A 25,740-nucleotide genomic window follows, 5' to 3' on the forward strand; every position below is an offset into this window, starting at 1 on the left:
GGGGTAAGTCCCACCCTCTCTGGGAGGGTACATAAATCCCGGCCCGGTTCCTCCCGCTGAGTCATCTCAACCCCCTTTTCTAGGTAGCGGCACCTGCGGACTCTCGTAAGTAGAGATTCCCCCGGCCCGGTCCCACTTTTTCCTCCTGCTGAGTTTCTAGATACCCTTAGCGGAGCGTTCGCGCGTTGCTCTCCCCTCTCTTTTGCTGCATATCCTCCGGGTCTCGCGCTGGGAGGAAACCTGTTCGGATGCCTCCGGTCCGCGCTAGTTCTTGAAGAGTTGGAAACTGGTGCTGGAGGGAAGGGCTGGCCTGGATCGACTTTCGGCTGCACCACCTAGCTGCCTGCTCCCGGGAAGGGATTGGGCGAGGAACTTGCGGGGCTGCAAAACTAGGACAGATGTGGGAGGAGAAAGAAGACGGGCGTCGGAGCTCCTTAGTGGGCTCGGGTACGCGCGGGGCGAGCAGGTGGGAGCCTGGGGCCGGTGTGCCTGAACTGGGCACAGCATCAGGCCCCTTGCTCAGGTCGGTGGGACGCTCCCTGAACCGCGCCCGCCTCTGCGGCCCAGCCCTTTCCGAGGGACTCCTGGACGATGGCGAATTTAGAATTCTCAGCGGCCAGCATTTTGGGGAAAGACCCAGGGAGGAACAGCAGGTCCTGTGGGTCGGACCTCTCCCACCGCTCCACTTGCAATACGAAGTGCCCCCTCCAGGCCACAAGTGTCCCAGACCGGTGATGGGCAGAGGCCAGATTCAGAGCAGCGGGAATCATCTTCTGTCGGTTTTGTGTGGGGGCAAATTTAAATCAATCCAAACAAATCTTCGATTCCTCGTTTGGCGCCAAGGAAAAACTGGCGCCTAAAAATGGGGCGGAGCAGCAGCGCCACCCGGTGGTGCTCAAGTGTTCCTGAAACTACGTAGTCTTAGAACGCGCAGCTCTGCATTTGAAAGATGTGCGTGGACTTCGGAGTCAGTTCTTTGTGTTAAAGGCTCTTTCTTAGGATTCTCCTCATGAGAGGGGACAAACGGAGTATTTGCATACCAGGTAGCTCTTCAGTATCCTAGCGATGGCTGGGAAGAATTTCTGTGTTGGGTCACATTTTTCCTGGAAGCCTCATTTTTCTCTTCTGTACACTGTACACTGTAAATTTTACACTGTAAAAGATACTAATGCCTATCTTATAGGGAAGTTATGAGGATAAAATGAGATGATGCATAGGAAGTGCTTAGCACAGCAACAAAAACATAGTGAATACTAAATAAATGTGATTGATGCTAAGTGATCATGATGAGAAGTAGACCCTGCTGTCTGGCCTCAGGACAATGGCTAGGGAACCATCACAATCCAGTCACTTCATGACATTTATTGTGTTCTAGGCGCTTCAAGATGGTTCATGCTAAGAACTGGACCTTGAAGAAGCACTTTGAAGGCCAACCTAAAAGTGGTGACTTTGAGATGAAGACAGTTGAACTCCCACCCTTAAAAAATGGAGGTAAGTCATAATCAAATGGTTTGAGTGGAAAGAGACTGTATCGGTCAGTCTTTGCTACATAACAAACTGCCCCCAAAACTTAGTGACTTGAAACAACAATCATTTATTAGTATGCAACTCTGTGGCCTCAGTTTTCCTCTGTTGTGGCCTTTCTAGCAGGCTAGCTTGAGCTCTTTACTGTCATAGTTGTCTCCTGAATCTAGAGCAACAAAAGTTAGCAAGCCCCAATGTGCAAGTACTTTTGAAACCTCTATCTGTATTATGTTTGCTAGGGAACTTGTCAAAGCAAGTCACATAGCCAAGCTCAGATCAAGGACAGGGAAAGAGACTTCTTGTTGGGAAGAGTGGCAAAGAGGCCCCCACATAGAGATGGGAGGTATTGGTGGCCATTTTGCAATCTGCCACAGAGACTTTTCCAAAGTCCTCTGTGTGAAGCCTCGATGTCATGTTGAAAAATCCCTCTTCCTCCTTGGTAACTGACACTCGTGCTTGGGTGTGTTATTCTTCGTGACTTTGACCAGACCATGCGAGGATTTCCTCTCTGTCCGGGTAAGCCCGATGATGACAGGTGGTAGAGACAGTCTGTGTGCAGAGCTCAGACTATCCTTGTGAGGAGACAAAGAGGAGGAAACCCTCTTCCTTCACTGAGGAGCCTCCTATCTACTTAGAGGAAGTGAAAGGTCAGGTAGAACTTAAAGATACCTGAAGGGGAGAAATGGCAACACACTTTATAACATGTTTGGGAATTAACTTTGTAGAGTAGGTTCTAAGGAATGTCTATAAGGGGTGTTTACAGGTAGATAAGTTTGCAAAAAAGGCATACAGTCAAATAGCATGGCAAAGTTATCAATCCCATCTAAACTGGGCAGGACCCAACTTTAAAATTCCAGAGAATGTGTACTTACAGGTCAGTCTAGCAACATGCATATTCTTTAATACTAACTGGAACTGGTCAGGAAACCCTGTGTAAGCACTGTAACACAGTGGTTATAAAATATGGCCCTGGGCAAGTTATTAAACCTAAATAAAATAGAAACGATAATTGTTGAAAATAGCAGATGAGGCTCTGGCTGGTTGGCTCCTCTTGGCCCAGTGGATAGAGTGTCAGCCTAGTGTATGGATGTCATGGGTTCAATTCCTGGTCAGGGCACACAAGAGAAACGACCATCTGCGTCTTTCCCCTTCCTTCTCTCCCTTCTCTCCCTCTTACGCTCTCACAGCGAGTGGCTTGATTGGTTCAAGCATCGGCTCCTGGTGCTGAGGATAACTTAGTTGGTCCAAGTATCGGCTTTAGGCGCTAAAAATAGTTCAGTTGATTTCAGCAACAGCCCCAGAAAGGGGTTGCCAGATGGATCTCGGTTAGGGTGCATGTGAGAGTCTGTCTTACTATCTCCCCTCCTCTCAGTCAAAAACTTGAAAAACAAAACTAAAAAGAAAGAAAAAAGAAAAGAAAATAGCAGATGAAATAATCTTGGAAAAGCATGGAGTTCTGAGTAAATATGATGATGATGGTGACGATGATGAAGAACAACTGTCTAATCGCCTCTGGAATGCTTTCTTTTGTAGAGGTCCTGCTGGAAGCTTTGTTCCTCACCGTGGATCCTTACATGAGGTATTACTTCCCTCCTAACAATTCTTATATCATGTAGCGTATGACCCTATTTGACAGTAGTTCATCTTTTAAAATGTCCAGCTGATTCAAAACAGTCATCCCCTCTCCCCCATTCTTCCCACGCAGTGTCAGTGATGGGATGTGTGGGTGCTTTTGCAGGCAGTCAGAGAAGCCTGGGGAGGGATTTCCCTGCCCCTTGACTTGTACGGTCACCTCCTGTCTCAGTGTCTGCAGTTCGCCTCTCACTGCTCCCCAGCATCACTTCCCACAAAATGAAAAGAAAAAAGAAGCCAATCTCCAAGACATCTGCTTCACTACTGGCAAATAATTTGAGTAGAGGAAAATGTTAAGACTAAAATTAGGTTTTGTTTTTTTTTTGCCTTTTATTTACCTGCAGTCTTTTAATTTAGGTTATCTGCAATTGACTCAAACTGTGTATTCAGTGAATACTCTGGGAGGGGAGGGAATAAAAGCCTTCATAGGCCACAGACTCCTCAGTAATTTTTTGTCTAAGTAATTAATATAGTCACTTTTCCTTTAAGTGATTTTTTTTCCTAGCTGATTGACAGAGATTCAAAGCTAAGAGGCCAGCTGGGTGCCTACAATTCAACTCAATTCTGACAGTGACTCACAGATTAAAGGTTCTGTCCCACAAGACTGTCCACCCCCTTTTAGGCGCCAATTGCAAGCCCAAGGTGTTCTCTGTGCATCCGACCAACCGGCGATAGAGCGGGGGTTCTAACAACACCCTCCTTAGTTGGCTAGACCTGCTCAGAACTCAGGAATCCAGTTTACTCAGTAGGTCGCTGGTTTGTTATGAAAGGCTGTAACTCAGCGGCAGCCAGATGGAAGAGGTGCATGGGGCGAGGTGTGGGGACAGGGCTCAGAGCTTCCATGCGCTCCCCAGGTGCTCAGCGACACGGAAGCTCTCTGAACACTGCCCTTTGGGACTTTTAGGTACGCTTCATTGCATAGACATGATTGATTAAATCATTGGCCGTTGGTTAATGATTCAACCCCCAGCTCCTCTCTCGTTCTGGGAGCTAAAGGGTATGTGTGGAGGTGGCATGAGAGTTGTGACTCCTCAGCCTTAGGTGAACAATCTTTCCAAAAATCACCCTGTTAGCAAAACAAAAGACAACTTTAATGCTCCTAACCACTTAGGCAATTTCAAGAGTTTTAAGAGCTCTGTACCAGAAATGAGGACATAGACCAAATAGGTATATATATAATATTTTTTATAAATCACAGTATCACAGCCAGTGTTTGGGAGAGCAAGTATCCAGTGGTGCCTGGGTTATGTTTTTAAAGTCATTGGTAGAAACTTACCCACAACTGAGCATGGTGGTAAATTTCTCATGTTCTTTTCATAGAAAAATATGATCAGAAAGCTTCTTTGGGGGTCACAGTGCGGAACTACCTGTGACCGATTTCCTTCTACAGTTCACCCAGTTGTACCGCCCGCCCTCACGTATCTGAGTTTCATTTCTGCGCACACTTCCCGGTGTTTCTTCCACTTGGCTTGAAACCCAAGACAGTTTTCCCCAGACACTCTGATGTATTAAGCATGGCTTTGTTTTGTTTGGTTTCAGGTTGGCGGCCAAAAGATTGAAGGAGGGTGATACGATGATGGGGCAACAGGTGGCCAGGTAGTTATTTCCCTGTGTCCCAGTGCTCCGAAAAGATCTCTCCCCTTTACCTTCTGCTGGGCCCTGTCTCTGTCCGTTGTCCTCACAATTTTGTCAGCCTTTGTCAGTGGTAGTCAACCTGGTCCCTACCGCCCTCCCACTAGTGGGCGTTCCAGCTTTCATGGTGGGCGGTAGTGGAGCAACCAAAGTAAAAATAAAAAGATAGATTTAACTAGAGTAAGTTGTTTCATGAAGATTTATTCTGCCAAACAGCGAAAATCTGATATAAAATACTCGGTAAGGAATTATTATTAAATGCTTTAACTTGCTGTAACTCTGCTTTATAAATTTTATAAAGTAAAGTTACTTCCCCATTTTATAAATCACCATTACTGTGGAACCAGTGGGTGGTTAGAAAATATTACTACTAACAGAAATACAAAAGTGGGCGGTAGGTATAAAAAGGTTGACTACCCCTGGCCTTTGTGGTTCACTCATTGTTTGATCGTCAAAGCAACTTGGAAACTCAGCCCTTTTCCTGACTAATGGGAGGGGAGGGAAGGCTGTGAAATTGTCATCATTTCAACTTCACTGTGCTATATTTACTTTTAATTACTAAAAAAATAATTGTCCTTGTCCAGTTTGTAATTATTTTGTAAAAATTAAATATTTATATCATGGAAACTGAAAGTTCTCCCATCATCTTAACCTTAGAGGTGACTGTTGTTAATGTATTATAATTTCAAAAATTATTCAGTACACATACTAATATTTGTATTTTTTTTAAATGGTACTAAATGCCCTTCAGCAAATTGCTTTTTCTCAATATGCTATGGATATTCTTTGTTGATAGTATATAAATCTACATACTACCTATCTTTTAATGGCTTCAAATTATGTCACTGTTATCCGCCATTGAATTAATCCACTATTGATAACTGTTTCTAATTTTTTTACTATAAATAATTTTGCAAGGAATATGTATGCACTTATATGTGTGTATCTATATATTTTTTGCCCACTTTGATAAATATTGTTTTACATTAAATTTCCAGAAGTATAAATTCTAGCTCAAAGGAGATACACATCTTTATTTTGAAGAGTTGACTATAAATTGTCCTTCGAAATGACTGTATGGGTATGCACACCTACCAATATCATATTAAAGACCTGTGTGCCACACATCTATATAGCCATTGCTTACTATCAATCTTGACAGTGTGAGATGAATATGTTGATACTTCATGCTTTGTTTAATTTGCATTTCTTTCATTATTAGTGATGTTGACATTCTTTATGTAAATTATGGTAAAGTTCTTCTGTGAATTATTTGTTTATGTCCTTTTCCTTTAGGTCTTTGCATCTTTTATATTGATTTGCAAAAGCTTCTTTTCTGTTAGGAATACTGCTTTCGCAAATAGTTGGGTCTTTGTTCATCTTTTTCTTTCTACTGTATCCAATTATAGTTTAAACATTTTATGAGATAACAATATTAATATTTGTAATTATGGCTTCTTGATTTCTTTGTATGATGAGAGGCATCTTCCCCTCCAGAATGACTAAAATATTTATGTTTCCTTCCAGTATTTTATACTTTAAATTTTCACATTTAAATCTTTGAGTCATTTTATTTTTTATTTTGGAATAAAGAGTGAAGTGTTTACTTTATGCCCAAATAACAAGCCAGTTATATCATTTATTGAAATCTTACTTAGAATTTTATTGGGATTTGAATGACTTTATATTTTCATTTACAGAAAACTGCTATTTTTACAATATTTCTCTCTAAGTACAAGTCACACCTCTCCCCTTATCCATTTTTGTGTTATGGCCTATCAAGTGGGTTTTTTTTCAGTAGGTCTTATACATTTCTTGCTAATAATCAAAGAAATGAACGTGTATTTGTGTTTGCTGAATTGTCAAAGTTTTTGTTTTTGTTTTTACATAATACTCAGTGATGGAAATGTTATAATAATCTCATACCTTGAGCATAGAAACAAAAATTGGCATAACCTTCTAGAAAGTGATTTGGCAATATGCAGCAACAGCTACAAATGTTTTAATACTCTTTAACCTAGTAATTTCTTTAAAGGAATACTGCCTAAAAAAATAATAAAAATCTTGTTTACGAATATGAATTGAAGTAATATTTACATTAGGAAAAAGTGGTGGAAATAGTCTAACTGTCTAATAATGGGGAAATAATTAAATTTACTACAGTTTTTGAAGGATTCTCATTAACATGAGAAAAAGTATGTTATATAGACGAGTATAATGATGAGAGAAAAATTAGGTTACAAAAGTTTACTTCCGTTATGTGAATACATTTCTGCACACTTAAGAATATATCAAGACTGCCATAAAATACACCAAACTATTACAAGTTATCTTTGTTTTACAGAATTAGAACTGGTATTTTTATTTTATATAGTTTACATTTTTTAAAAATAAATTTATGTTGTATAACTTTAAGATCTGGGAGGGGGAAAGAGTAAAGAACAGTAAGAGTGGAGACGATGAGAGAAAGGGAATCAGCTAATGAGACAACAAAGGAGCAGCTTAGAGGGGGAGAGATCAAAAGCCTGAAGAACTAGAAACCAGTGGGGAAGCATTTGGAGTGACCCAGTGCATTGAAAACAGTAGAAAGGTAAAGTCAGATAATGAATGAAGAGTATCTACTGGATTTTGCCATCAGGGGGTTGTGGTGACCTTGGTGGAGTAGTTGGGGTGTTGCACTGGGTTATCAAGTAAATGGGAGGTGGGGGTGAAGAAGAGAAAGGGAGGAGGTGGGGGGGAAATGAGAAGGTAAAATGGCGGAGTTGCGCATACTTATATTCTGAGAGGAAGGGACAGCAGAGAGGAGAATGCTACTAAAGATTCAGGAGAGAAAAAGGGCTGAGGAATAGAGGGTGACTCCTGAAGAACAGAGGCAGCTGGTGTTCAGGGCACCTGGAGACAGAATGGACACCTCTTGCTTAGAGAGAAGAGAAGTGGGTTAGGACAGGAACAGATCCTGGACCAGTTGAGAGAGTTTCTCTCTGATGACCCATATTCTGTTCTCTAGGAGGAGAGAGCAATGGCTAAGGATTAAGATGGGGAGATGAGAGTAGGGTATTCATTCCTGGAATATCGACCCTGGTGCTCTTTGTGTACACCAGCCACGCAGCATCCTGACTCTCTTCAAGGGCAGGAGGTTTCACATGTCTCAATGTGCTTCACCTTTCAGAGTTGTGGAAAGTAAAAACTCAGCCTTCCCAACAGGAACTATTGTATTGGCTTCTTCGGGCTGGACAACACACTCCATTTCTGATGGAAAAAACCTGGAAAACCTGCCTGTAGAGTGGCCAAATACATTACCTCTGTCTTTGGCGCTGGGAACAGTTGGTATGCCAGGGTGAGTTTGCGGGTATGTGTCGTTTGTCTCAATGCTCGACATTCTGGATTTCCAAGTTGTTTGTCCAGAACTTGGTCAATAAGAAGAAATAAGACATTATAGGTTCAGGGCTGATTAGAGAAGGTGGTGGGACTAAAAAGGGAAAAAGAGTGGGCTGGGATAGAGTTAGCCTTAAGACTCAAGGAAACAGGAAAAATCAGGTCAGAGACACTGATACAAAGAGGAAGTGGTCTGACCAGGTGGTGGCACAGTGTATAGAACATCAGCATGGGACTCTGAGGACCCAAGTTCAAAACCCTGGGGTCACCCACTTGATCGCAGGCTCATCTGGCTTGAGCATGGGCTCACCAGCTTGAGTGTGGGTTGCTGGCTTGAGCATGAGATCATAGACATGACTCCATGGCCACTGGCTTGAGCCAAAAGGTCACTGGCCTGAAACCCAAGGTTGCTGGCTTGAGTCCAAGGTTGCTGGCTTGAGCAAGGGGTCATTGGCACAGCTGAAGCCCTCCCCCCCCCCCCGCCCCGTTAAGGCACGTATGAGAAAGCAATCAATGAACAACTAAGGTGCCGCAACTACTAATTGATACTTCTCATCTCTCGCCCTGTCTTTATGTCCTGTCTGTCTGTCTGTCTCTCTCAAAAAAAGCAAAAAACAAAAAAACAAAAACAAAGAAGTGGAGGTGAGAAGCATCATGGGGTATGATCCTTCTGAAGCAACTGGCAAATGTTAACAAATGCACCAGCTTCTGTGACCCTGGGAGGATCTTAGCTTCACTCCTCACTCATCTCTGCCTCCATTTCAGAATTTAAAAAGGGAAAGAATTCAATCTACCTTGGCTTTTCTGTATCTGGGTCCTCCCTCACCTCTCCCTGTACACTTCTGAGTTTCCTGAGGGGCGAGGGAAACTGAGCTTTAAATAACGAAGATGAATCACAGGTATGGTTGTACTATCTCTCGGCTTGGCACAGATTTAAGACCCTCAGGTGTCTCTAAGCCTCAGCAAGTTCTTCCTGTCCCTCAGGAAGCCTCCCAGTCCATTCATCCTGTGTCTGCTCTCCAGGTTCCGGCTGCACTTCGGACCTCACATTTCCTTTTCTGCCCCCGGGAAGCAAAGACGGTTGGATTCCTTTTGGAGTCCCCAGAACTTTTCTAGCCTGGGATTCATTTATTTCTGTTCTTTCATTACATTGTGTGATCCTTTCTTTTTTCTTTCTCTCTCTCTCTTTCTCTCTCTCTCTCCCCCCCCCCCTCCCTCCCTCCCTCCCTCCCTCCCTCCCTCTTTCTTTTCATATTTTAAAGAATTTTAAAAAATAAAGCGAAAATATACACCTTCACATGAGATCTGCCTCTAACAAAAACCAGTCCCATAAAGCCTGAGGTCAAATTCCACTCAGAATTAGAACTACTCCCAGTTGCCACAGCCGAGAGACATCACTGTGAAATTAGAGGATGCTTAATACCTTGTTACATTAAATTAGGGGCCACTAATGTACAGAAGGACTGCACTTTCCGGTCTTTCCTGCCTGCCCTGCACCCTCTGCTAGTGAGAGCCTTTCCTTCCGCCTCGCGATCCCACACCTCCTTCTCTAAGCCGCGAGCGGGTGTCTGAGCACATCAGAGAAGGCAGACACGAGAAAACCTAAGAGCAAGTCTCCTGTGACTTAGTTGGGGAGAAAGTACTTTGCAAAATATTAGATCTTGACTCCTAAACCAGAGGATAATTTATTCCTTTATGTGTATTTCCTATTGACCTGTTCCAAGGAGTGCTCTGTTACTCTGATCAACTTTATACCAGTTGTTCTTAGTGACTGACCGAGGGGGAGGAGTCATGCCACGCCTGCTTCTAGCCTCCTCTGGTGACACACAGCCACCCATCCTTTGAGAATTCCTGCCATTTTGAGCCACTTACCAATGGGATAGGTCAGCCCTTCAAGAATGCTGGGACTTCTGCCGTGGACTATGAGAAAAATTAAACTTTAAAACATAAGGGAGTCTTTCAGTTATCCGAACTCCACACATTTAACATCCCCGCAAAGTATTCCGTTGTGCCTTCAGTAGGACCTCTCTCTCTTTCCTCACTTGAGTTGGAACAATTCCTGTGTTTCGCTGGCCAGCCTGTTGATTCTATGAAGTCTTGCTTAGTGTAAAGTGTATCTTAAATTTCCTTCTGGAATTTCTTTACTGTTGGCTTCTCCATATTATCTTTGTTTTATTTTTTAAAAAGAGGTGGTGTTTGGGAAAGGCTGTGGGTATTTCAGGTCAGTATGTCTAACTGAAAGCTGACGGTGGAAATACCTACATGGCAGACTGGGAAAAGGGTGGTTCTGGCTGTCATGGGTGGGATGGCACAATAAAAAAAATTACCCTCTGCTTCTCTCTTAGGGTCAGGCCCACTAGCCCAGCACTCTGATGTCAGCGTTCATTAAGGTGGGGTGGTTCTTAGTCACCAGCATTCTGAAGAATCACCTGGAGTCTTATTAAAATTCACATTTCCACATCCCAGTATTTCTGAATCAGTGGGTCTAGGGTAGGGTTTGGGAGTCTAAATTTCTAATAAACACTCTAGAGTCCAGGTGATTCTGAGGCAGGAGGTATGCCATCTGTTTTCTGGGGGGAAAAAAACCCCACTGGGTTAAGGGATTATTAGATATTTTGGTCCTTAGAAAAAGTACTCCACTGCCTTCCCTCCAATGCTCGCCTCCCATGGACCCCAAGCATAGTTAGAGGCTGAGTGAGCTTATGTTATGCCAACATGTCGTTCCTGTTTTGTATGGAAATAACTACATGAATTTGTCTAAAATTTTGAAAGTGGCTTAACAGTCACCATAATGGGTACAGATTTTATTGGCTCAGACTCAGGGATGCAAAATTTAACTTAAAAATGTTTCTACTATTGTATTTTATGTCTATTTCAAGCCCTCATTTTGGCTGGTGTAGGAAACTAAAACCTCAGTGATTTCTCACATTATTTCAGGTTTCAAGCTCAGGATTTCCTTTATCTTCTTAGGGATGATGCAAAGCCCCCACGGCGAATGCAAGTTCAGTGTCAGTAGAAGGGAGACAACACCTTCTTGAGCTTGACTTGTCGTGAGGCTTAGGCTGGTCTCCTGCTCACAGAGTAACTTTTCCCATTGGGTCTTTATCCTGTCTTTTTCCAAGCTGGCAATCCGCCGAGTGTGGTGCTTTCTTCACCCCCTCCCCATCAGCGCTGTCTGAGCTGCCTCTCTGTAGGCCTAGTAGTTCTTCTCCTGCAAGCTAACTTCAACATCCCACTTGGGGTGAGACAAGGAAGTGTCAGAAGGTCTTCCCTACTGCTCTGGAGCCATGGGAAACTCAAGGTGTTTCTCTCTGACCCCCTCATGCCTATGTCTGCTCCGTGGCAATGGCACCATGATGACATGGAGGCTGTCCCCATGAAGCTTACGACATCCCTAGGATTTAGATGGGAATGAGGAACACGTTCTCTATCCTTGGATCCCCAAAGCTTAAGAAGGACCTATTTTCTTATACCCCAAGACTTGACCTGGTTGGCCTTCCAGCCAACTCTCCATTCCGCCCTAGTTCCCATCATCTTTATTTCTGTTTGGGGGGGAGGGAGGGAAAGAAGAGGGGGACCCTTAGTCATATTCATTTCCTATTGTTTTCCTTTTCCTAGACCCATGGCAGCGGTCTGCTGAGAAGGTCTTTGGGGTCTCTCTGAATGAGTTACAGGAGAAAGCAACAAGACTATCCACATATCCTTAATTTTCTTTTCTCAGCCTAACAGCCTACTTTGGCCTACTCGACATCTGCAGTGCAAAGAGTGGAGAAACAGTCCTGGTTAACGCAGCAGCAGGAGCCGTGGGCTCTGTTGTGGGGCAGATCGCTAAGCTCAAGGTAAGTGGCTTCCTCCAGGAGCAAGCACTCCCTCTGCGCCCTCCACGTGCACCAGGGGTGCAGCAGTGAGCCCGGCAGACCTTCCCCAGTCTCAGAGCCAGTCTGGTGGAGCTTGCTTAGCAGTTGCGAATTGGGAAAGATTGAGAAGTGGGGGAATGAGGAAACCGGGGTAACAAAGATGACCTGAACATTATTTGACAACATGGTAGCTATCAAGTCATAAATGGCCTCTGTCTAGACTGGTGAGTTTGTAAGCAGTAACTACTTTGATAGTTTTTACTGAACGTTTCTTGTTACATCTTCTCTCCTCTCCTTATGATTGCCCCTAACAATAGAAGGAGGGAGTTGAGATCAGCCAGCCGAGAGTCATCACCCCCATGGCGGCACTGCAGAGGCTACTGCAGTCAGCCCAGAGCAGTGGGGCCATGCTCGGGAACTAACTCCTTCCAGGTGCTTAGAGCATGGAAACGTTGGCTCTGATCTGGGCAGGTGTCTGTGTTCGAGAGATCTGATGTGATGGTGACAGGCAGCAGGGGTCTCAGGCACGGTCAGGAGGTGTCACGTGGTAGGAATGCCCAAGGTGATCTGGCTTAGCTGCTCCTTTGCCAGAGGCTGGGATGCAGAATTCAGGACCTAGTTGCTAGGAAAAGAGTTAAGTAGAGTACAGATGAATACAAGGCTACAACCAAGGATTCAGGCTGGTCTCCAGTGCTGATGAGATCTAGGAATAAAAATCAGAGATGAAGGTACCATAGAGGTTGCAGGAAGAACTTATTTAAAAGTAAATAAATAAATAGGAATAGATGTTGAATATTATCAAATGTCACTTCAGCATTTTATCAGTTAATGACTTACATTAGTTTTCCAGTATTGAACCATTATAGCTTTAGTTACCTCTGGTATATTATAGATTTTGTACCTTTGAATTTTATTTGATTACATTTTACGTAGAATTTTTGTATCTATATTTATCGATAAGTTTGGTTTAAAGGTTTTTGGTTTCTTTTGTTTGTTTTGAACTTATCAGTGTTTAGCTTTGGGTTACACTAGACTTACAAAATGAATTAGTAATATTTTCAATAATCACATGTTAAATGTTTTCTTTAAAGTATAAAGGATATTTATTTCAAAAGTTGATATGGGTCCTGGCCGGTTGGCTCAGTGGTAGAGCGTTGGCCTGGTATGCAAGGGGTCCCTGGTTCGATTCCCAGCCAGGGCACACAGGAGAAGCACCCATCTGCTTCTCCACCCCTCCCCCTCTCCTTCCTCTCTGTCTCTCTCTTCCCCTCCCGCAGCAAGGCTCCATTGGAGCAAAGATGGCCCGGGCGCTGGGGATGGCTCCTTGGCCTCTGCCCCAGGCACTAGAGTGGCTCTGGTCGCAACAGAGCAACGCCCCGGAGGGGCAGAGCATCGCCCCCTGGTGGGCAGAGCGTCGCCCCATGGTGGGCATGCCGGGTGGATCCCGGTCAGGCGCATGCGGGAATCTGTCTGACTGTCTCTCCCCATTTCCAGCTTCGGAAAAATACAAAAAAAAAAAAAAGTTGATTTGAGTTACCCTTATACCTATTCTTTTAGAAACCGCCCTGGGGACCACCATACTAAAACATTGGTACTTAATCCTTAAAGGAGAGGCACGATTAGTTCTGCATTTTAGAGACGCCTTTTTGGCCTTGGTTCATAGTTCACAGGAACAAAGTACTAGAGACAGAAGTCCAATTAGGAGGCTCTTACAATAATTATGAGGAAGATTGTGATGCACTGACTGGAAATCTGAGCCAGCTTTTAAAGATATTTGGTAAAATAAATAAATAAAATTTTAAAACCTGGTAATTGGATGTGGTAGAAAGGGGAAATGCACATTTCCTATGACCCACATGTCTCAGGTTTAGGTAACTGGGTGATACAATTCGCTACAACAGAGAATAGAAGAGAAGCAACAAATAACAAGCAAGGAAAAAAACACATTGTTTTAGACACCGTGATTACAAGGTACCTCCAGGCAATGCATGTGAAGACCATTGGAAATACCGATTTGGAAGTCACCCAGGACAGAGCCATGGGCTGGAGTTCATAGATGAGGGAATCACCTGCATGAGGGAGGCACTGAGGTCATAAGAGTTAATGTAGTCATCCTGTGAGTTTATAGGGCTAGAAGGAAAAAAGACAAAGGATTGAGCTTTTGCAAGAGTGTTTTTTTTTTTTTTTTTTTTTGAATCATGGAGGAATAGAAAAGGTATATAGCAGTCATTGTTTGTACAGATGCATGTGTGAACTCAGATCTCTCCTCAATTGAAAGTACACAGTGGCCTGACCAGGTGGTGGCACAATAGGTAGAGCATCGGACTGGGATGTGGAGGACCCAGGTTCGAGACCCCAAGGTCTCCAGCTTGAGCGCAGGATCATCTGGTTTGAGCAAGGCTCACCAGCTTGAGCCCAAAGTCGCTGGCTCGAGCAAGGGGTCACTCAGTCTGCTGTAGCCCCCCCGGTCAAGGCACATATGAGAAAGCAATCAATGAACTAAGGAATCGCAACAAAGAATTGATGTTTCTCATCTCTCTCCCTTCCTGTCTATCTGTCCCTATCTGTCCCTCTCTTTGACTCTGTCTGTCTGTCTGTCTCTCTCTCTCTCTCTCTCTCACACACACACACACACACAGAGTACACAGTGGCTCATATTCTGGTCTTCACCATATGTCAGAATATAAGAGAGTTTTCTGAAGAGCTGCTTTTTGTGTGCCAATATAATCTCTAGTCTCATCCTGAAAGTGCCTTTCAGAATGTTCTCCAGTTCCTCTATGATTAAGCAGTATCTAGTCCAATGCTTTGGACCAAATAAAATCACAAGGGGGCAGTTCCTGAAGGACTGTCTATGAAATGAGAGACCCAGAACTGAGCCAAAATAACAGGCTAAAGGACTACACCAAGAGATGGCATGCGAGTTGTTTCCAGGGAAGATAATTCCCAAAATAAAGAAACAAGAGGGGAAAATGAGTACCTTGTCAAGGCAAAAGGTTGAAATGAACTGCAAACCACATATAGGATCTATTGGGAAGTCAGAGGCAAGCTGAAATTATTCTTGGGTTGTAGGTTGGTTCAGGGACTAATTTCATTTACAGGACCTTTTGGTCCATCATGGTGTCCCCATATATGTAGCTCATCACCTCGGAGCGTGTTCTAGGGGAACCTGACCATACTAGACTAGGGGGATGTGTCGTGAACCAGCGCAGCTAGTAATTCCAGGTTCTGAGGGAGAACGGCGCAGAATTAGGAAAATAGACTCGCCAAGAAAAGAGGATGAGATCGGGAGGCCTCTGCAATGCTGATGGCAAGATCAGAGTGAGAGCCCCCGGTCTTGCTTTATTATATAGCATAGACAATTAAAGCCTTTAAGCCAATATACAAATAAGGAAGTCTCTGATACAAAGCCACTTATCTGAGGCATAAATGAGATTCCTCATAAGAGTGCACCACCCCACATCATGCCACAGTCAAGGGTGTGGGAAAAAGCTCAGTTTTGAGAAGGGTGTTGAGAAGATCTTAGTTCGTATTATAAGGGTGTGTGGAAGATCTTAGTATTAGAAGGCTGGAGAAGAGCTTAGTCTTGAACTAAGCCCTGCGCTGTAAGGATTTTTGTCAGCTTACAACCCGTCTCCCACAGAAGTGGAGCTGGTCTATGCTTGTGACTTACAAATGGTTTCCATTTTTTCCCCCACTTAGGGCTGCAAAGTTGTTGGAGCAGCAGGGTCAGATGAAAAGGTTGCCTACCTTAAAAAGCTTGGCTTTGACGTTGCCTTTAACTACAAGACCGTGAAGTCTTTGGAAGAAACGTTGAAAAAAGCTTGTCCTGATGGTTATAATTGTTATTTTGATAATGTAAGTACAAATTAGATTTACAATCTGATTTCCTAACAAAGTAATTATATAAGGGATTATACTTCTGGTGTTTCCATCTAAAATCTATGAAGAAAGTACATCTGCCTTTAAAAAACAAAAGCTTGAGCCTGACTTGTGGTGGCGCAGTGGATAAAGCATCGATCTGGAAATGCTGAGGTCGCCGGTTCGAAACCTTGGGCTTGCCTGGTCAAGGCACATATGGGAGTTGATGCTTCCTGCTCCTCCCCCCTTCTCTCTCTCTGTCTCTCTTTCCTCTCTCTCTCCTCTCTAAAAAAAAAATTAAATAAATAAAATAAAATTAAAAAAAAAAAACAAAAAAACCCCACAAAAGCTTGATTGTGATATAATTCACCCATTTAAAATGTAGAATTCAGTGGTTTTTAGTATATTCACAGAATTGTACAACTGTCACCACTATTAATTTTAGAACATTTTTATCAATGCTGAAAAGAAACACTGTACTTATTAGCAGTCACTACCTACTTTCCCCCAAAAGTGGCCTTTTGTGACTGGCTTTACACTTACCATGTTTTCAAGGTTCATCTATGTTGTAGTGTGTATCAGTGATTCATTACTTTTTATCACCAAATAATCTATTGTATTGATATATCACATTTTATGTATCCATTCATCAGTTGATGGGCATTTGACTTATTTCCACTTTTTGACTATTATGTAATGCTACTATAAACATTCACGTACAAGTTTTTGTGTGGATATATGTTTTCATATCTTTGGGGTCTACACCTATGAGTGGAATTGCTGGGTCATATGGAACTTCATTTTAACATTTTGAGGCACTGCCAAACTCCTTTGCAAAATGGTTGCACTATCTGACATTCTCACTAACAATGTTTGAGGGTTCCAATGTCCCCACACCCTCACCAAAACTTATGATCTGTCATTTTGATTATCGCCACCCTCGTGGGTTTGAAATGATCATCTCATTTTGGTCTTGATTTGCATTTCTTTAATGGTTAATGATATTGAGCATCATTTCATGTGCTTATTGGCCATTTGTGTATCTTTTTTGGAGAAATGTCTGTTCATATCCTTTGCTCATTTTTCAACTGCATTATTTGTTGAGTTGTAAGGCTTCTTTATGCACTCTGGATACAAGTTCCTTATCAGATACTTCCCACTAACCAATCCTCCCAGAGTTGGGATCATAGTCCACCCAAACGGCGTCAGAGCCAGAGCTTCTTCACCTAAACTGCACTGTTCTCTACTGTCTTCACCCTTGGATAATCTCCACAAGAGAGCAGAAAAGGGAAGGCAGAGCAGTGGCCTCATTTGACCTTAGCTGAGAACTTTGAATCTCTTTCCTTGCTCTGTATGTGTCTGCAAATAACCAAGGAAAACCCTGTGAATAGTTAAATTTGGGGGTTATAAATAAATTTTAGCAAGTAGTCCAATTTGCATATATGGGATCAAATAATAATGAGGATCCATTGTATATGGTTTACAAATCTTTTCTCCTATTCTTTTTTTGTAAATTGTCTTTACTTTCTTGATAGTGTCCTTTAAAGCACCGATGTTTCCATTTTGGTGGTCTAATTTATTTTTTCTTTTATCACTTGGGCTTTTGGTATCGTGTCTAATGCTTTACCTTACCCAAGGTCATGAAGATTTATTTACTCCCTTGTTTTCTTCTAAGTGATTTATAGTTTTTAGCTCTTATATTTAGGCTTCTGATGCATTTTAAGTTAAGATGTAAGAAAGGAGTCCAATTTCATTCTCTTCCCTGTGGATATCCAGTTGTTCTACACCATTTGTTGAAAAGACTGTTTTGTCCCTATTGAGCTGCGTTGGCACTTGTATTGAAACCAACTGACCATAAATGTAAGGGTTGATTTGTGGACTCTCAATTTAGTTCTATTGATCTATATTTCTTTTCTCATACTGGCTTGATTAAAATAGCTCTGTAGTTAGTTTTGAGACTAGAAAATGTGAGTCCTCCAACTTTGTTCTTTATCTGCCATTTGAGCACTTTTCCAAACTTTTAGGTTAAGGCAATGACATAATTGAATGGATCAGAGAACCTCACAATATAATAAAGTTTATTTAAGTTATATAAGGTATGTTCCCATAGTAAAGTAGAAATGTCCAGTTTCTAATCTCTTTCCAAATGCGATTTTCTGCACTGTTATGCTAATTCAATCAGTTTTGTTGCTGCTCAGACAAGTCATCTGAAATAATTGTAAATTAATGATTTTCCTGAATCTTCAAGTGTTTAGATTATTTAAGGTTTTTGTTCATTTGTTTTTTGTCTTCTTTAGGTAGGTGGAGAATTTTCAAACGTTGTTATCCCCCAGATGAAGAAATTTGGAAGAATTGCTATCTGTGGGGCCATCTCTACATATAACAGTACTCGCCCTCTTCCCCCAGGTAACAAGCTCATGTACTGGTCACAGATATAGGAAGCCTAGACAAAGAGAAGGTTCATAGATATGGCATCATAATATTAAAAAGATTTTAGTGACTATCAAAATTTTAAAAGACTTCTTGATATTCTTGATGAAATTGTATTTGGCCCTGGCCGGTTGGCTCAGTGGTAGAGTGTCAGCCTGGCGTGCGCGAGTCCTGGGTTCGATTCCCGGCCAGGGCACACAGGAGAAGCGCCCATCTGCTTCTCCACCCCTCTCCCTCTCCTTCCTCTCTGTCTCTCTCTTCCCCTCCTGCAGCCAAGGCTCCATTGGAGCAAAGTTGGCCCTGGCGCTGAGGATGGCTCTGTGGCCTCTGCCTCAGGCTCTAGAATGGCTCTGATTACGGCAGAGCGATGCCCCAAGATGGGCAGAGCATCACCCCCTGGTGGGCGTGCCGGGTGGATCCCAGTTGGGTGCATGCAGAGTCTGTCTGACTGCCTCCCTGTTTCCAACTTCAGAGAAATACAAAAGAAAAAAAAAAAAGAAATCGTATATATCAGCTTATATTTCTATATAGAGAAGTAATAGGATCTGAAACGATGGAACAAACCCCTGTTGTTACAAGTTTTAGTTTTTACCTACTTCCTGAAAAATTAGAAAAAGACAGCCATGATTTAATTTATTGAATAGAAACAGAGCACCTTTGTCTGGCTGGTTCTTCGGGAGATTTGGGATACTGCTGGAGGTGTGGGTATGGGTAGAAGGGTGGCCTGAGGCAGGTGAAGGGGTACACAGGCTGTCATTTCCTTCATATAGCCAAGGGGGGGAGGTGCTTCGTAGAGCAGCAGGGCCTCCTGGCCTCGTCACCCTGACAATTTCCACACAAAGGCAAAGGAGCATGCGTTTCTGCCATTCCTTAATTGTCCTTGTTTGTTTCTCCTGTGCCCTGCCATGCCCTCTGTCCCCCACTTCTTCACTCTCTTATGCTGAGACCATCCCCTCCGACCTTCATACCCGTGAAGCAGTGTCAGTTGGAGAACTGTACTCATTCGATCCCCATCTCTGAAAGATATTATATATGTCTCCTGTTTTATGGAGGGGGAGATGAATGACTGAGAGGACCAGAGGCTCTTTAAATCCTATTAGCCACAGACTCAAAACAAAAACAGGTCTTCTAAACAACTCATACAGACTCCTTTTCTGCTACAACAAGTCTGTGCTGTTGGTGGCATTACAGATTTACTGTGGTCCAAAAAAAAAAAGAGAGAGAACAAAAAGGAATAAAAGATTATTATCAGGACCTAGGCAACTATAGATAAGCTGGGTATTTATTCTATGAGGGGCTTGACTGATGGGAATGAAACTTTGTAGCCCTGCTAGTTAACAACACACAATTTGAAGAATCAGAGATACTGCTGTCTCCAAGAAGGAAACTCCAGGTTCGCTTGGCAATCTTATTGCTAGGGACTTTTTTCCCCCTATATTTTTCTTTGATGCTAACTAAGAATCATGAGAAATCTCCTGCCTGCCAATTGAGCAAAGCTCCAGGATGCATTTTCTTGACCACAGTCCAAGTAGATGTAGCCAAATATTTTGGATACAGTCACTTGATCTAGTTTTTTTAGCAATGAGTCTTTGGAAGTTCAGCTGCTCAGATAGGTCTTGGAGATGTCAGCTAGCCTTGTCCATTCCATTTTAATCAGATATGATTCTGACCCACCAGAAATTCTAACATACTTCACTGTTAGGATAGCTCAGAGGCAAGTAATCATTTGCCCCAACTATAATGCCACATTGTTTTATGCTCTCAATAAAGAAACCCACATTCCCATCAGGGTGGACAAGCCCAGGAACCTTATTTCATCCTCTTCCAAGGTGAGGAAATGAGAATTCCAACTCATAACCCCAAAAGAAATATGGTTGGAGTGGGTCTTCTGAAGAAGCATTCTTTCTGTGACACCAGTCTAGACTTTGGGTGTGTCACTCTCCGATGTCACTCTCGTGTCTCACTCATTTTTGCCCCAGTTTCTTTTAGTTCAGGGTGATGCCCTATTTTTCTGACTGCTAATGTTGCTTCTTTCAAAATAGGGAGAGGGAGCGACAGGTGTGAGGGATGGCAGTTTCAAAGATGCTGAAAATAGCTTCTGCCACTCATCTTGTCTCTTCCGGTCCTCGCTGAATTGGACTTCCTGAAACTTGTAAGACTGTGTTCAGGTGTCGTTCCCTCAGTCTCTGGTCCTTTAAGATCCTTAGGAAAAGAAACCAGGCAGCCATCCAGCCTGTCCTCTCTCACACAGAACAGTACTACCTTACAGGCTGCAGGATAGCCTTGTGCTTTTTCTGGACTGAGGTTGTCAAAGTGTGACCCCAGGGCCAGCAGTACCGCCTTCTCCTAGGAACTGATTAGAAATGCCAATTCTTGGGGCCTACTCCATAACCACAACCAGAAACTGGGGGAGGACCCCAGAAATTTCTTTTGAAAGACTCTGTGCATGATTCTGATGTACGCTAAAGTGTGAGACCCACCGTTCAGGCTAGTGCTTGGTACCCTGAAATGGTGAGGACAGAGGCAGGTACAGGAGTTGTTAAGCCTTGATCTCTTCTCTCTGGTTGGCTCTCAGTCCAGAGGTGGACATGAGTTGTTTTGCATCTCCATGAGTACAGACTAGGAGATGGGTTTATGCCATATGCATTAAGCCAGGGGTCCCCAAACTACGGCCTGCGGGCCACATGCGGCCCCCTGAGTCCATTTATCTGGCCCCTGCCGCAGTCCAGAAGGGGCACCTCTTTCATTGGTGGTCAGTGAGACCACCGCAAAGCGCGGCGTTCGCTCACGTACAGTACTACTTCTGGTGACGCGGGACGCACGCCTCACGGCTCTGGAAGCGCGTCATATCACTTGTTACGGCTAGTAGTGACAAATAAGGAACCGGACATTGACCAGCTCATTAGCCAAAAGCAGGCCCATAGTTCCCATTGAAATACTGGCCAGTTTGTTGATTTAAATTTACTTGTTCTTTATTTTAAATATTGTATTTGTTCCCGGTTTTTTTTTTTTTACTTTAAAATAAGATATCTGCAGTATGCAAAGGGATTTGTTCATAGTTTTTTTTATTTTATAGTCTGGCCCTCCCTCACAGTCTGAGGGACAGTGAACTGGCCCCCTGTGTAAAAAGTTTGGGGACCCCTGCATTAAGCCATTGAGAAAAACAGGCTAAGAATTGGGAATGTGAGGGTATTCATTCTTGAGTAGTGTAGCAATGTTTTCATGTTCTCTTCAGAACCTCCTTCTGTTCCATAGAACTATCTTGGAAGTTTTTGGTGGGTCTTGCTTCTGGCATGTCCAGGATGACCCGTCCCTGGCTGCCTGGCCTATGCAAGGACTTGAAGAGTCTTTCCTGTCACTGCAGTAACAAATTACTGCAAACAGTGTCTTAAAACCATGCACATTTATTGTCTTATAGTTCTGGAGGTCTGCTGACTCTAATGAGTCAGCAGGGCTGTGTTCCCCCTGAAGGGTCCCGAAGAGAATCTCTTTCCTTGCTTTTTCTACCTCGAAAGGCTGTCTGCATTTCTTGGCTTGTGGCCCCTTCCTCTGTCTTCAAAGCCAGCAGCGTAAGATCATCAACTCTCTCTCTCTTTCTTTCTGATCTCTGCTTCCATCCTCACATATTTTTTCCTGACTGACATTGCTGCATCCCTCTTTCCCTTACAAGGGCCCCTGTGATTATATTGGGCCCACCTATATACTACACAATAATCTCCCCATCTCAAGTTCTTAACCACATCTGCAAAGTCCCTTTTGCCATGTAAGGTAACATCTTCAGAGGTCCTGGGAATTAGGATATGGACCTCTTTGGGGGGCCATTATTCTGCATACCACAGAGTGCATGTTGATTTGTGGGCAGCCCTGTGGATCAGAAAGGAGGGGAGGAAATAGAGGGGAAGCAGGAAGGGAACAGTCAGTGACATGACTTGTACTGTTTGCTTCCACCATGGCCACCTCCCTGGACCCTGTCACCCAAATGTGCCCTCCTCTTCACAGGCCCACCCCCCGAGGTTATTATCTACCATCAGCTCCGCATGGAAGGCTTCATCGTCGCCCGCTGGCAAGGGGAAGTGAAGCAGAAGGCTCTGAAAGACTTGCTGAAATGGGTCTCAGAGGTAAAGGTCTCCAGAGCTACTCCCTCCGGTTGTATACTAGATCCCATTCCCTGCTGATGCTGTAGACTTCAGATTTCCACTGCAAATGTCTCACTGCTCCCTGTCTTATAGCAAAATACCTGCAAGTGTTGCCTGCACTCGCTGTCCGCAGTTCCTCTTCACATGCTTTCTTGAATCCGCACGTCAGGCTTTCTCACGGGTCACTGGGTCTCTTCTTCTCTGTCCACACACTGTCCATCCCTCAGTTAGCTTCTCCAAGCTCATGGCTTTAAATGTTGGGAGGCTGATCGCTCCTACGTGTCTGTCTCCTGCCTCCACCTCTCCCCTGAGCTCTAGACTGCTTGACAGCTGCACTTGGATGTGTGACACACATTTTTGACTTCATGTGTAGAAAACGAAATATGTGTTGATCTTTCCTGCCAAACCTGCTCCATAGATAGGTCCTGCCACCTCACTGATGACAGTTCTACCCGTCTAGTCGCTCAATTCAAAAAATTTGAAATCATCTTTGTTTCCTTCCTTTCTTTCATACCCATGTCTAATCTGTTGGGAAATTCTGGTGGCTCTAGCTTCTAAATACATGTAGAATCTGATCGCTCCTCCCACCTCCATTGCTACCACTTTGGTCCAGGCCACCACTTCTCTAGGATGTCATGTTAGCCTCTATCTGGTCTGCCACCATTGTGCCTTTACAGACAATTTCCAACACAGCAGCCAGAGTGCTCTTTTAAAGCATAAATCAAACCATGTCATTCTAATTCTCAAAACCCTGCAAAACTCCCCATGTCACTTAGAATAACACTTTTAAAACTGTCTGCGATCTATGCCCCATTAACTCTCTAATTTCATTTCTCAGTAGTTTATTCACTGCGTTCACTCTGCCCAGTCCCTCCCCTTTCCTCTCCACCCCTGTTACTGCTTAATTCTCCCACCTCCTTCACTTCTTTGCTAACAACCGCTTTTTGAATAAGGCAGCTTTACTGTGACCCTATTTCAAACTGTAGTCCCCCCCCTTTCATTCTTGCTCCTCCTTATCTTTTATCCATAGCCATGATCATCTTTTAATATAATATATACACAATTCTTTATTAATTTATTGCCTGTCTCTCGGCCCATGAGAAGCAACCTGTATGTGGGCAGCAGGACTCGTGCATTTTGTTTTCTGATGTATCCTCAGCACCTGGAATAGTGTCTGAATCAACGTAGGCTTTTGATGAATATTGTTGAATGAATGAGGGGCATATCTTTGTGCCATGGCTCTTCCAGGTCCTATGTTAGAGTCTTCTTACAGCCACGCCTCTAGCTCCAGAGGAGGGAGCCCATCCCTTTGCCCTGTGCAGTGAGCACTTTCCCACCAAGACCATGTAGAGTGTTAGCCAATAGGCATCTGAATAACGAAGATGCGTTGTTTTAGTTTTCAGAAGGGGAAAGTGGTATCACACTTTAATTCCTGGCTCTATGACAATCTCCCCATTCAAAGAAATAGACGGATTCTCTGGCAACCACCAGAGGTTGGCGTTGTTCCCAGTCTAACACTTGGAGCGCTGGGCTGGGCTCCTTCCAGGAAGTTGGGAAGAGCTGAATTATTTTTAAGTTCCCAGTGTGTAGCCTCCTTGTCCCTGTTGGTGAGATTGAATCCAGCGCTTCCACGGTCACAGCTGACAACAAGAAACCACCATGCTGGTGTCCCTAATACCTCCCTCTAACAAAGTGAATGTAATTATAGTTTTGTTTTAAGTAATTAGTGAATTGGCCTCATTTCTCATCTACTTATTTTTTTTCCTCATCTCTTGCCTTTTAAAAATATACTTTTCATTTTAGAATAGTTTCAGATTTACAGAAAATTCACACACAGATAGTAAAGAGAGTTTCCATATACCCTATATCCTACACCTCAATTCCCGTGTTATTAACATTTAATATTGGTATTCACCCTCTATTTTTTAACCTTCAAACTGCATTATACCTTTTGACCCTTTCCGGGTTCTGTGCCTCTTCATGAGTGGGAATGAGCGTGGGCTCTTTAGCCAAGGGTTCAAATCCCAGCTTCCCTACTAGTTGAGTGCCCTCAAGCCAATGGCCCCTCCATAAATGTCCATACAGGGTGCTGAACCATCTCTGGAATACATTAGGGGGGGGAATGGTATCGGTGACTCAGGTCTCCACATAAGACTCCTTAAAAAAACACCTGAAAATGTGATTAGTTCCCCTTAGTAGACTGTGCCTTGTCGTCGAATAGGAGTGAAAGACCTTCCTCTCTAAATGAAAGCTTCCCTCCCAGACTCCTAAATGAATGTCAAACCCATATGAAAAAAAGCTTGGCTTGAAGGGAAGACTGATCATTAAGGAGCCATGGTATTTCCGTTTCCTGGACAGGCTCTGCCTCCTCGGGGGTCAGAGAGAGGCGACAAAGCTGCATCATTGAAAAGGGGGGTACAGATAACACCCTAAGGGGAGCTCCTTTCTCCGTCCACTTTCACCTCTTCTGAGAGCCTTACACTACCCAACTTTTCATATAATTTACTTAGTAACTGCTTAATCACTGCCTAGTGACATTTCTCCTATTGTTACTCTGTACATGGATGCCTATTATTAAATCCTTATGTGTACTTTGTAATCTGTTACATACATGCAAGTGTGGGTCACGCCCCAAAATGACCCTTAAGCTCACAGAGCATAGGGCCTCCAGCTTTCGATTCTCTGTCTCCTGTGACAAACCTAACAAATTTGCTACGAGAAGAGTATATCATTTAGAATATGATGTCAATCTATTCTATTTGTTGTTGTTTTGATACAGGGCAAAATCCAGTACCAAGAATACGTCACTGAAGGATTTGAGAACATGCCCGCCGCGTTTATGGGAATGCTGAAAGGAGATAATTTGGGGAAAACAATAGTGAAAGTGTGAAAAAAAAAATGCCATGTAAACTCTGGAAATCATTTGGATAATTATTTCTTTTTAAATATTTAGTAAAAATGTATACCAGCTTCACTGTTTAAGAAATAGTGGTTGTAATAACTTTGATCTACCTAATAAAATGCATTTAAATAGTATGTAATTAGCAAGAGAATGAAAAGTTCATAGTGAACAACAGCCAGTCACCTCACTGTCTACAACAGCTCCTTCTGGGTTATGGTAGAAAATACTGGCTTTGAAGTCTAAAAGTTGACTTCCTCTGTGACCTTGAGCTTCTGATTATTTCATCTGCAAAGTAAGAATAGTACCATCTTCTTTATATACATATTAGACATTTATTTAAAACACCAGCATAGGCCTGCCTATACAAGGCACCCGATGTTAGTAGCTACCTTCC

General features: G+C 43.2%; 1 protein-coding gene across 1 annotated transcript; it reads left to right on the top strand.

Moving 5' to 3' along the window:
- On the top strand, window positions 1-25,480 carry PTGR1 (prostaglandin reductase 1). Its single transcript, XM_066256528.1, has 10 exons — window positions 1-105; window positions 1,376-1,491; window positions 3,058-3,103; window positions 4,696-4,752; window positions 7,958-8,125; window positions 11,885-12,002; window positions 15,720-15,875; window positions 18,176-18,284; window positions 22,308-22,426; window positions 25,224-25,480. The coding sequence occupies exons 2-10, from the start codon at window positions 1,386-1,388 to the stop codon at window positions 25,332-25,334; spliced, it is 990 nt and encodes a 329-aa protein (XP_066112625.1). The 5' UTR covers window positions 1-105; window positions 1,376-1,385; the 3' UTR covers window positions 25,335-25,480.
- The last annotated feature ends 260 nt before the right edge of the window (window positions 25,481-25,740 follow it).

Source organism: Saccopteryx bilineata, chromosome 2 (genome assembly GCF_036850765.1).
Source record: "Saccopteryx bilineata isolate mSacBil1 chromosome 2, mSacBil1_pri_phased_curated, whole genome shotgun sequence".
In the NCBI taxonomy this organism is placed as follows: domain Eukaryota; kingdom Metazoa; phylum Chordata; class Mammalia; order Chiroptera; family Emballonuridae; genus Saccopteryx; species Saccopteryx bilineata.